Here is a 13,088-nt window from a genome sequence, read left to right as displayed (position 1 = left end):
TTTCCACCAACACTTCAATTGATAATATAGAAAAAACTTGCAAAAAAATTGAACAACCTTAAGGTATTAAATTATTACAATCAAGTGAAATCATAGCGAGTAATTTATTGCCTTAGACTGTTTATCCTAAATGCATATAAATCATTATCGATTAAAAAAGATATTCGTTGATCGAACTACCGTGAGCAAGAATTAAGAGGTGTAACTTTCACGCCGTTATTCACAACCCGATACGGATTAGACAAATATTATGAACTGATAAGCCAGGGAAAATTTATTGGCCATCACAAATCGTATTTTGTTGGATCTATCGATAATAATCAAACGTATAAATAGTGTACCCTGCCAGGGCATTGATTTCAATTGCTTGTGATAAAGTATAGTGCAGTGCAATGTTCGTTAAGCGCAATGTGAATCGTAATCAACAAATCCGGCCACAATGATCCGTGCCAAGTTAAAACAAGCGTTTTGGAACTTTCTCCACTTTTTGTGCTGTGATCCCAAACGATTGGTGAGAGCGATTGTTCTAAGTGTTTGCAGTGTGGTCGTTATTTTTCAGGTAGTTTTACTGCGAGGAATACCAAAGAACCAGATCATTCTAAAGTTCGTTTACTATCGATCAGCTTACCGAGTGCTTCCAGAAGCTCATTGGTCCCCCAATAACAACTCATTCGCGATTTGACTTGAACGACTCGATGCTGTATCCGGCTGTCACCTTTTGTCGTGATCCTCCGTACAAGCAGGAGGTGATGGAGCGGTACAATCTTACACAACATCCAAAGTATTCGAGTGCCTTCAATAATTTTAATTTCAACGAAAGTTCGTTAGCGGACTTGTTTCGTGAAGCCACCTACAATAAAAGTGAATTCTTCATTCAGTACGGCTTAAACGGATTAGCGGAAAGTAAAAGAAAAACATGATCTAATAAAAGCGTTCAATTTAATGTGAACCAACATTTCAGACGTTGAGGTTATCAGCAGCATGCATTTTGACATGGGCCAGTGTTTCACACTGAACCCATTGACCACGACGACACATTCCTGGAAAGAGGCGGGATTCTCGATTTTGTTATTGCACGATACAAGACCTGCGGAATACTTCCTCTCTGAAAATTTACCAGGATGGCATGTGTTCATTCACGACCAGGCGGAGGGTTTTGCAGGTTTGTGAACGTTTTCTGGGATACCTTTATGATTGCTGTACAGAATGACCATATGCTAACATTTATCGAAACATATTATATTTTGGTTTGTCATTTCCCAGCCCCTGAAAAATCTATCAATACTAGATTCTTTTAATAATATGAACATAGATATTCCACGTTTTTTTATCCAGCACTATCGAAAAATTTTGTCCAAATTTTTTGAAAAAAAAAACAAACAGTTCGTTCTTTTCGCAGCATTATACGGGGGAAGCAGGAAAATTTAATTATAGTTTTCCAGAAAAAAACATGTTTGGTTTAATTTCTTTCCATATGTCAAACATAGTTCAAGAGTAGCTTACCCGAAGAGCAGAATTACAGGGTGGCAACGTAAAAGTGATACACTTTATTTATGTCATAAAGCTCAAACCAGTTGTTATTTCCCTTCGAAATCGATTTCAATAACATCTATAAGTAGTAAAATTACAATGTACTTAGTTGAGCTCAAACCTTGTGTTTGACAACGGCGTCTACCGCTTTTCGAAGTCATTGCAAGCCGCACCCACAACTTCGTTCGGCATTTCGTCCCAAATCTTCACCAAACGTTTTTTGAATGTGTCGAAACTTAAATGCCAACTTTTCCCAGATACTGAAGTCTATCAGGTCAAACGATCAATCAATGTCTTATGCGCTGGTACTGAATCCTGTTGAGAGCAAAAACTGTCTCTCCCAAAAAGCATTTTAGCGCAAGAATGTAAATGGCCTTTGCTAACGTGTTGCAAGTAGTACTCCTTGTTTACCCTCATGCCCTTGTCAATGAATAGCAATGGTAATTTCTCTTTGGTCGCTAAATATCCCCAAACCATCACAGCTGACGCATTATAATATTGCTCGACTGCTTTTTCATCGGCTGGTTCATCACGAAGATATGCTCCATAAACACGGTCATTTTGCTTGTTCAAAGTTGCCTCCAGAGTAAACAACTTTTCTTCCGAAAAAATAATGTTGTGACCTGCGTGCGTCTTCAGCAGGATCCGAGATCTAGCAACCATGTCAGCAATATTTTTACGAGTTAATCCGTGAATTTTCTGCTTCTTAAAAGCTGAATATCCAAGGTCCCTTTTGATAACAATTTGCATGGAAGTTTGGCTCATGTTCATTTTACACACCATTTTTCTTGCCGAACGGGCTGGATACCGTCGAAAACGTTCCTTCACTGCTTTGATGACCGCTAGAGTCCGAACACTCAGTTTTTACCAGGTTTCTTCCTAGGAACAACCATGCCTGTGTCCTTGAAACGTTTGATGGTGCTGTAGACCAACGGTTCTCTACCTTTTTTTTGTTCGCGTACCCCTTGGCGATATTTTTCATATCAATTGGCTTGGAATGTTCTCGCAGAGTGGGATAGAGCAGCGGTAGATAATGTTGTGGTAGTCTAGCTCAGGTTTCAAATTGAATTATGGTTTGTTTGATTGTTGCAGTCCTATTTTAAGAGCAAGATTGAACAACAAATGAATTACTGTGTCTTTGTTCGCCATTACTGATTTTTCTTTAGCGTACTCCCTGAAGGCTTCCGAGTACTCCCAGGGGTACGCGTACCCCAAGTTGAGAACCGCTGCTGCAGACGAATAATCTGCTTAAATTTAGATGTGACAGCTGACAGCTTCGATGTACGTTTATCCTTGCAGGTGCAAGACCCTTATTTGTTCTCTATTTGAATTCATTGCAATTTTCTTGAGAGCGGAACTGAAAACTGACTGTATTTATTTCGAATAAATAGTAAACACGTAGTTCTTTCAAAACATGATCAGATGTTTGTCATACTGTGACAGAAAATACAACATGGGGCACTCGACTACGTGTATCACCTCTATTGTCGTTTTCGTTTTCGCGGTGTACTACATTCAAATGACACTTTTGACACCGAAAATGTTTTATTTGATTTTTCGTGTTACCCTTTTTCTGTCTCTCTCCCTACACTTTTTCTGTCACTGATGACACCCGAAAAAAGCAGAGTGTGCTGTAGGAAGTTACCAACACATTCACACGTATGTGTCAAAACTGGTTTGTTTTGGTTTTCGTTCCACGTGGTAGTGTCAGGTAAATTTTTTCTCAGCACATTTGCGAGATGGACATATGAAATGGAAACGAGACAAAATGACGAATGCGATTATGACCAAAACAAAACGAATTGACAGCTATCCCATTATTACGCATACCAATGCAATGACACTGAAAATGTTTGACGTAGGACTACGGCTTTGTTTTCTATACTAGATTACACTTTGTGAAAATGAAAATGAAACTGGCAAATGTTGCGTCAGATTTCAAACGATTATAGCAAGCTAACGACTTAATGCATCTTAGTCATTTATATGTCGGTGGATAGATAAAATGTGTAACAATTTTTTGATATTATGTTCAACATTGTTGCTTTACAGCCTAATGGTGGAAAAAGGTGAAAAGTTCCAAGGTCAAGCTTTCCCATACATTTCCCTTGTTCTTGGCTTGCTTCCCAAGCACAGATAACAATAACATGGACGAAATAAATTCCACTACCTACATATTTTGACTCAACAAAGTGTTTTGGTTTGTTTGTTTTTGTCTCAGCTGCGTGGCCACGCCTTAATGGTAAAAATCTACGCTGAACTCGATACAAAAGGCTGCGTGTGGAAAATTCAGCTTCAGTTTAGTTTGTTCCACAATAGCGAGTGCGGTGCAGCTGTTAAAGGTTCGCGACATTGAGAAACGAGAGCTGCATACGAGTCAATTTCCAGGCACCGCGGAGCATGTTACCTGTATTCTGCACACGGCAGCAACAGTTACCATCGTACGCTGCAGAATATTTTGCTGGCACAGCTGCTGGAGGGCACAGCGGAGAGCAAATTTTATACGCGGCCAACAAAATAATCGATGCTACCGGTGGTGGTGCGATCATCAGCATTCTGTAGCATACATTTCGAGCTGAAGATTATGAAATCGGTTCTTTTCAGAACTATAAGATGATGAAGATAAGAGTTATAAGAATTTTCACAACGACTACTAGTGTGAAATGTCCATCTATTCTAAATAATTTTTACAATAACGACCAGGACGCACCAAAGATAAACGGTAGTGTTGCCTATGAATAGTTATCACAACAAGACATAACCCTCATTTCAAGAATTTTCACTGCTAAATTGAGTGATTTTCCGGTTTAATTGTATGTTTGTGCCCACTCGAACACCGTTATCAGTCAAACATAAGAAACGAAAATTAGTTAATCTAAGAGCCAGAGTGATTTTCGCATCGGGAAAGCAAAAACTTTCTTTTGATGCTTATGAAAATCACTCAGTAGTATTGAAGATGTATTGGTTTGTTTCTCTTTCTTTCTATAAGCTACGTGGCCACGCCTTAATAGTAAAAATTTACGATGAACTCGATACAAAAGACTGCGTGTGGAAAATTCAGCTTCAGTTTAGTTTGTTCCACAATAGCGAGAGCGGTGCAGCTGTTAAAGCTTTGCGACATTGAGAAACGAGAGCTGCATACGAGTCAATTTCCAGGCACCGCGGAGCATGTTACCTGTATTCTGCACACGGCAGCAACAATAACCATTGTACGCTACAGGATATTTTGCTGGCACAGCTGCTGGAGGGCACAGCGGAGAGCAAATTTTATACGCGGCCAACAAAATAATCGATGCTACCGGTGGTGCTGTGATCATCAGCGTTCTATAGCATACATTTCGAGCTGAAGATTATCGAATCGGTTCTTTTTAGAACTATGAATGCTTGAAGATAAGAGTTATGAGAATTTTCACAACTATTCCTTGTGTGAAATGTTCATTCATTTCTCAATAATCATTTTTACAATAACGACCAGGGCGCACCAAAGATAAACGGTAGTGTTGCCTATGAATAGTTTATCACAACAAGATATAACCCTCATTTCAAGAATTTTCACTGCTAAATTGAGTGATTTTCCGGCTTAATTGTTTGTTTGTGTTCACTCGAACACCGTTATCAGTCAAATATTAGCAACGAAAATTAGTTAATCTAAGAACCAGAGTGATTTTCGCATCGGGAAAGCAAAAACTTTCTTTTGATGCTTATGAAAATCACTCAGTAGTATTGAAGATGTATTGGTTTGTTTCTCTTTCTTTCTTTAAGCTACGTGGCCACGCCTTAATGGTAAAAATCTACGCTGAACTCGATACAAAAGACTGCGTGTGGAAAATTCAGCTTCAGTATAGTTTGTTACACATGACCGAGAGCAGTGCAGCTGTTAAAGGTACGCGACATTGAGAAACGAGAGCTGCATACGAGTCAACTTCCAGGCACTGCGGAACATGTTACACCTTTATTTTGCATACGGCAGCAACAGTTACCATCGTACGCTGCAGAATATTTAGCTGGCACAGCTACTGGAGGGCACAGCGGCGAGCAAACTTTATTATGCGCGGTCAAGGAAAATATTCATGGTGCGATTATCAGCGTTCTGTAGCACGAATTTCTAACTGAATATTATGGAATGGGTTCTTTTCAGAACTATAGATGCTTGAAGATAAGAGTTATGAGAATTTCCGCAACTACTACTAGTGTAAAATTTTCATGTATTCATGCATCGTTAGTTTTAAAATAACGACTATTAAAAATAAACGGTAGTGTTGCCAATGAACAGTTTAGCGCAGCATATAATATCGTCAGTTGAATTCAATACTGCCACAACTAAAAATTCATAGTTTCGAGAAAAACGCGTTTGAAAATTTGCGCCGAAAATTTCTTTTTTCATTTTCGTGAAAAATTCCAATTTCAGGATTTCCTATTTTAATTGAACTTGTTCGGGTCTATGATGTGCATGTAATAAGCAAATGATAAGAGTTGGAACCTCATTTTTCCGGCTTTTTAGGAATATTTTAGCTTTGTGCAATAAAAGCACATCTACTTATATTTCTAGAAATATTGTGAATTTTGAAACGGGTCTTTGTGAGATGAAACTTTATGGTATTTGGCATCGTTTGCCATCAATAACTCATAACTGCAAAATTTTGAGTTGTGCCAGTGTTGAATTCAACTGACGATATATATTTAGTCCTACGTCACCATTTCATACAATCCCTAGGGCTGTATACCTTGTAGTATTATTTGAAGCTGCAAAGTATAGCACTAAAAATGTGTAGTACACCGCGAAAACGAAAACGACATATGTTGCCACCCAGTATTTGAGAAAAAGTTTCCTCTATGTAACTTTTAAAACATTCACAACATAAATCACAAGTTTGCCAACATTTCGCTTATATACTGGTGTTTAAAATTTGTGCAGTGATAGTGAGATTGTAAGCATTTAAAAACGACACGATTAAATCTGTTACAGCTACGAATGCGAACAGAAGAAAGAGGCTTTTCTAGATTATAAGCATTTGAATAGGGCAAATTATGATCTCGTTTCTGATTGTTTCAACTTCATGAAATTTGACAAATGACCGTGTACCGCTTGATCTTGAAAACCAAAGAAATAGTTTATGAAGTCGGACAACAAAGCTAAAGTTAAAAAAGTATTTGTGTAACAGACATTCAAAGTACAACTAAGGTAAGGTCTATTTTCATCACATGCGCTTACAAAATATCAAAACAATATTCAACACAACGCTTTTATAGAAGATTTCCGAAAGTAAAATTATTCCATATAATTTGAACAATGAAAAAAAAATTCAAACAAAATGTCATTTCTGATTGAAGCCCTAATCATTCCATGAGTAATTCTGAAGCATACACACTGGGCGTAATGAATATCATGTCTTTTACCCGCCTTGCACAGAAAATCGCATGCAATCTTCCGGGCGAGTCGAATATCTGTTTATGGAGGTAGACGAGGAAGTTGAAGTAAAACTAACCACACAGCACTTCCAAATGCTTCCCAGTTCGGAAAATGATTGCACGGAGGGATCGGAAATAAGTTCCACCAGGGTAGGATGCGCATATTTCATCGACAGGCAGTTTTAATATTTTATCGTTCGTTCACAGTGCAGTGAATTATGCCACTGGCGTCACGTGGTTGAGGCTGTTGGCTGCACCGGCCCTTGGATGCCGGACATCGAGGCCGAACAGTGCCATACTGCCAATGATACCCAACAGTTAATCAAGCACTATAAGGCAATGGAAGATATGGACAGCACGGTATGCGGATGTTTTCAGCCATGCTCGAGTACGATTTTCACCACCTACGTAATGAATCGTAAAAGCATCAATATTACGCTCCCTGCTGGGCAGTTTTGGTTATACTACACCTCGAAGATGGTTTCTGTAAGTTGATTAACAAACCATGAAAGTTAGCTAATGTTTAAACATTGCAGATTGTAGAGGAATTCCACAGTTACGATTTGACGCAGTTCGTGGCCGATTTGGGAGGATCACTGGGATTTCTCTTGGGGCTTTCGGTACTGGGGCTAATCGGACTGTTGGAAAAAATTGTCCAGCTGGTTTTCATCCGAAGTCTTATCGCCGAGAAAAGGAATAAACAGAAAATCGACGGGTGTTCCGAAACTAGTATCACTGATAAAAAGGGTGACGATTTCAGTCAGACCGATGCCTCCGATGCAACGCTGGCCGTTCAAAATATAAGCAAATAATTTCTTCAATCAATGAGGATTCGTAACGTGTCTTGAATATAATTGAGTTCGTGTTAATGATGGCCCCCAAAAGTAGAATAAGTGATTGATTTGATTTTACCAGAACTTTTCTTCAAATTTCGAAAGTGGCATGTTAATATATTTGTTGAAAACTGGTATAATTTAGGTGAACTTAACGGAGGTTGTTTTGCGCATCATTAAAGAGTTGTAAATTGTGAAGGAAATTGTTTATTGCAGTTTCTAACAAGGCGTCGTACCCGTCCTAGTGAAAATTTATGGATAAACCTAAGCATGTTGTTTCGAAGTGAAAAACCAGCCTTCAAAATAAATTCTTCATGTAGGTTGCTTTGCAACATCTTCTGTGTAGTATGTGAAGGAGAAAACAGTTGAGGCCCATTCATATAGAAGCCAAAAATAGAACTGTATATATAAACACAACAGACTAATCGGATTTAAAAGAGTGTTGTGTAGCAAAGCAGGGTTAGCATCGCATGCAGAGTAAAGTGTTGCTGCAATTTATTCACTATGGAACATTGAAAAGAAAAATATTTTATTTCAAAGCAATGCAGTATCCAGCGAACTTGTCCAAACAATATTTGGATAGAGATTATTTAAAATTTGCAGAATGTTGGTTTTCAACCTGGCTAAGGGAATCTGTCTTCATAAATTTTATGCCAAAACACAAAAACAGAAATTTAACAAATTCAGAGATTTCTCAAATTTTTTTTTAAGCAATTTTAATTCCCGAATATTCTATCAAATTTAAAGCTTTCACATAGTTTTCAAAGTATCTACTTTATGAGATATCCACAGTTTTTAGTTGAATGTAAATGTTCCGTCAGATGAATATACGACGGCTGACTTGCTAGACCAGAATCGAACCTTGAGACCAGCTATTTACACACTTAAAAATGATGCATATTACTGAGCTATCACGGTTTAACCTCAATTTACTCAAAATTCAGCAAAAAAAGAAAAACCATGATTCAATAAGTCTACCGAGTTTAAGAATATTTTGTTCACGAATAGTTTTTCGATGGCGACAAGTAGGTTGAAAGGCTGGAAAAAACGATTGACTTAAGATCCGAGCTTCACAGAACCAGTACGTCCATCAGGTGTCTCCAGAAGAACTGACATTTGTCATTTGAGGTTGACCGTGAAATTATGCTTATGTGTGAATAAAGGGGACAAAAATAATACAAATGCAGCGTGCAAAGTCTTGCTTACACATGCATTGCGGTTCTTGGTTGTATGTTCTCCTACAGAAACAAATACAAGCGTGTGGCCATTATATATTTTGTTACTTCTTGGTTATTACTTTTTGTGTCTCATGCACGGTCATAAGACACAAAAAGTAATAAAATTTCGCTCAAAAGTAACAAAATCTTTCCCGTTTGTGTTGGGTGCAGAATCACAAAAACACTAAATAAGGTAGAGATATTATTGTCTTACCATTGACACCTTGATGATATATTATAAATTACAGCTTTGTAGTTGCTAAATGAGTCGTTGCGGAACAGAGTGGTCTGAAAACCATTTTTTTAAAAGAGTTTTTGCATAGTGGCATCTACTCAAAAAGCTGAAGTTGGGCAATTAGAAAAATTTCGAGAAATCGAACTGTAAAGCTGATTTATACCATGTTGAAATTTCGTCCGAAACAGAATGGCCATGGCTATGTAAATAAATTGGCATAATACCACCATGTAACATGGAATCGCTTTACTGAGTATTGCAACACCCAGTTTGAATATTGCAACACTCCGAAAAGTTTGGCATCACTTGAAATGGACACATTTTTATAACTCTATCTTTTGATTATGGAAACCTAGAGAGTTGGGGTCTTCAGCAAAGTTGCTCAGGAGGGAAAGAGCTTGTATTTGAATGATTTGAGCGTGAGTTTTGAGCGTTTCGAACTCAGTTTAGCTCAATAATCCCACCATTTAGAGAGTTGCGATTTTCAGCAAAGTTACTTAGGAAGTCAAGGGCCTGTAATTGGCGGACAGTATAGTGCGGAATTCATCCACAACGCAGCGCAAGTGTGCATGTAGTTTTGAGTGTTACCTTATTTAGCTCAATAATCCCACCATTTAAAGAGTTGCGATTTTCAGCAAAATTACTGAGGAGGTCAAGAGTTTCTGGTTGGCTAATAGTTTAGTTCGTAATATTTCTTCAATATGCTGCTAGCGAGCATAAAGTTTTTAGTGTTTTCAGCTTACTCTATCGTAAACTCTGTTTAGAAAGTTGCAATATTCAGTAACTGAGCGACTATTCTGAAAATAAATTATGCAATTTGAATTATTAGTTTTTAATTTTTTTTTTATTAATTTATTTATAGTATTTTGATTTAAATTGTTTTATCAAAAACTAAATTTTTGATTCCTCGAAATACCCTCTGTTTGATTCAATTACTGCTCCGCAGACCCTGGGCATACGCCGAAAAAGGTTTTTCTTCTGCAATATTTCCTCAAGTCTTCTGTAAAAACTCTCACAAATGGTTCACGTTTTGAGGTCGCATCTTCTTCACTTGATGGTCCAGATCATCCCAAAGCAACTCAATTTGATTCAAGTCTAAACATTGAGCTGGCCACGGTTTTTTTTATTAGGTTTCCTTTCTTCTCGAGATTGTCCAAGCACCTACGACAGAGCTTTAAAGAGTGCTTTGGATCGTTGTCCTGTTGCAGAACGAAGTCTTTACCAACGAGATCCTAACCATTCGGGACAGCATTTACCTTCAAAATGTTTATGTATCTTTCCTTATTCAGGATACCTTTAACTGCTTCCTGGTTGCTCGCCCGCAACACGCACAAATTTGCACAAAAAATGGCGGCAACTCGTTCACGTGAATGACAGCTGTATTGCCGAAACACGGCACCGAGTAAAGATACCAGTAATGTTTTTGCTGACCTCAACAGTGTTTAACGATAAATTCGGCAAAAAGAAAGAGACGAGATACGTCAAGCATATTTTTTTGGTGAAGTCACCGGAAATGATCTGACGACATTCGGCAACCGGCATTTTTTTGCTGAAATATCAGTTTAATCCCAAGTTGCCGAATGAAATCGGATGTTTTTCAACCGAGCTCGAGATCCAGTTTTTGGTGTGTAGTTTGGAACACACATACGGCGTTATACTGTGTTTCGATATGCTTGACCACAACTGGTCGGCACTAGCCGAAGACCGCAACCGGAGTCGAAGTCTAAATACGAATAACTGCATGCACCCTAGCACCGCATACCATGAATTACCCAGTACTAAATTGTCTATCATGTAGAAGCCTTTAGCCTCCCGAACAAGTTTGCTGAGCTCCACAACTTTCTAGATTGTCAAAAACACGAGATATCCGCCTATTTCAGGTGATGCTAAACTTTTCGGGAGGTGTTGCAACACTTAGTGAAGCGATTCCAAACTTATGACGGGTAGTGTATAACATGTTAAATATTACACTCAATGTAACACGAAAAATGTAACATGTGAAATATCATGTAATATGTCACATGATGTGTTACATGTAATGTTACATTTTAAATGCTACGTCTATTATGCAACATGTGACACTAGCCTTTTTATACGAGTTACCACCATCTTCTTTGTCTTTTACTAGTCTTGTGTACATAGACCACTCTGTTTCGAAACGATTCCAGAATTCCAGTGTAATAAATATGAAGTCAGAGTGGTCTATGTACATTGGTAAGATAAAATCACTTATTTCGCAAAGAAACTGTCAATTTTATGTATTCCCATGTTAAAGTACTTCATAACCTTTATATTAGAACATTTTGTTTGAAAGAATTCATTGAACAAAATTTTATTCAGAGATTTTTCGAAAATTGCAAAATTGATCCGCAACGGCTCAAATAAATAATTGAAATGACTGTGTTTGTTTCGTTTTCAGAAACAGTTAGGTTAAAAGATTCACTGAAGAGTGTGACAGCTGTTACATTTTTAACCGTGCATTCAGTGGTGCCATTCTCGGGAATAAGTTATCGCGATTCGGCAGTAAAGTGGTAGGCTTTGTTATCGGCAATCTTTTTTAAAGTTTATTATCTTGTTTAGGTTTAAAAACGAGCTAAGTTTCATGAAACTTCTGATAGCTATAATTAACCAATGATAAAGTGATAACCAGTTGCGTATGGTCTAACAAGGGTTCATAGATATAACTAAATACTAAACAGTTACAATATTACGCTATACGGCCAGCTCCATTTGACATATCGCATGTGTAGAGTGCCTGTATACAGAGTAGCGCTATCTCATTCAAGGTAATGATGGTTACACTGAACATCCTTTCTCATTTCAGTGCACGATTTTAATAGGTTGTTTGCTTGGTTGGAAATGACCTGAGAAATAATTTTTGTTTCAATTTTGACAGTGACGCCACTTTGTATACAGGCACTCTACTCATGACCATCATAAATCCTTAGATGATATTGCCCCTTGCATGACTATTTCGACTTCTGTGATAATCATTCATTGCCCAATTACTTTTTTCGCTCTATCAAATTGACAACTCAGTAGCGCAGTGGCAGTTTTTTTTTGGGTTCATTGTTTGTTTGTTTTTCATTTGCAACATTCAGTATATATTTTTGAGAAGCTTTAGTTGAAAATTAGGTTGAATATTTTTTTGTCTATATAATAAAATATTTCTGTCAAGCGTTTCGATAACGCTAGAATCGATACCCATCACCCAAACTGCGAAATCGTGTGCGAGATTCGACTGCGATAATCGTGTATTTCGGGGTAGTCCAATTTGGCGTGAAAATCGCAATACCCCGTTCACACTGTGATTCTTGCTATGGATGCCATATCACCAAGAGTTCGCGTAGGTACGAGCAGCCTTCAGAATCTCTCCAACGCCGTCAACGCGAATTTCAATCAGCTGTCATGATGTTGTGTTTTGTTTTTGCTTCAATCCGTTTTTAGTTTTCTACTTTTTTCAATTACCATAGCAAATGTCAAACCTCACTGTAGTGTAAACACCCAGAGTGATATCCCATATCATCTAGTGATATCAGGTGATATGCGGCGTACTCTGAACCATGATGAGTAGAACATGGTGTAACGATTTGACCAAAAAGTAGGCGCGGGGTGAGAAAGCCGTGCATCCAAATGATTTATTTGTGCCCCTTGCATGACTATTTAGACTTCTGTGATAATCATTCATTGCTTAATTTCTTATTTCGCTCTATCAAATTGACACCTCAGCAGCGCAGTGGCAGTTTTTTTTTTTGTTCGTTGTTTGTTTTGTTTTTCATATGCAACATTAAGTATATATTTTTGAGCAGCTATAGTTGAAAATTAGGTTGAATATCAAAACAAAACTAAGTATTACATGATTGA

At 37.8% G+C, this 13,088-nt stretch overlaps 1 protein-coding gene across 1 annotated transcript; it reads left to right on the top strand.

Moving 5' to 3' along the window:
- The first annotated feature begins 393 nt into the window (after nucleotides 1–393).
- On the top strand, nucleotides 394–9,893 carry LOC129731383 (uncharacterized). The gene is made up of 6 exons (XM_055691355.1): nucleotides 394–559; nucleotides 624–903; nucleotides 962–1,162; nucleotides 6,941–7,089; nucleotides 7,147–7,425; nucleotides 7,476–9,893. The coding sequence occupies exons 1-6, from the start codon at nucleotides 440–442 to the stop codon at nucleotides 7,749–7,751; spliced, it is 1,305 nt and encodes a 434-aa protein (XP_055547330.1). The 5' UTR covers nucleotides 394–439; the 3' UTR covers nucleotides 7,752–9,893.
- Nucleotides 9,894–13,088: the final 3,195 nt, after the last annotated feature.

Source organism: Wyeomyia smithii, chromosome 3 (genome assembly GCF_029784165.1).
Source record: "Wyeomyia smithii strain HCP4-BCI-WySm-NY-G18 chromosome 3, ASM2978416v1, whole genome shotgun sequence".
Taxonomy (NCBI): Eukaryota; Metazoa; Arthropoda; class Insecta; order Diptera; family Culicidae; genus Wyeomyia; species Wyeomyia smithii.
Note: the sequence above shows the minus strand (reverse complement) of the source record. Positions and strands in the feature narration are given on the sequence as shown.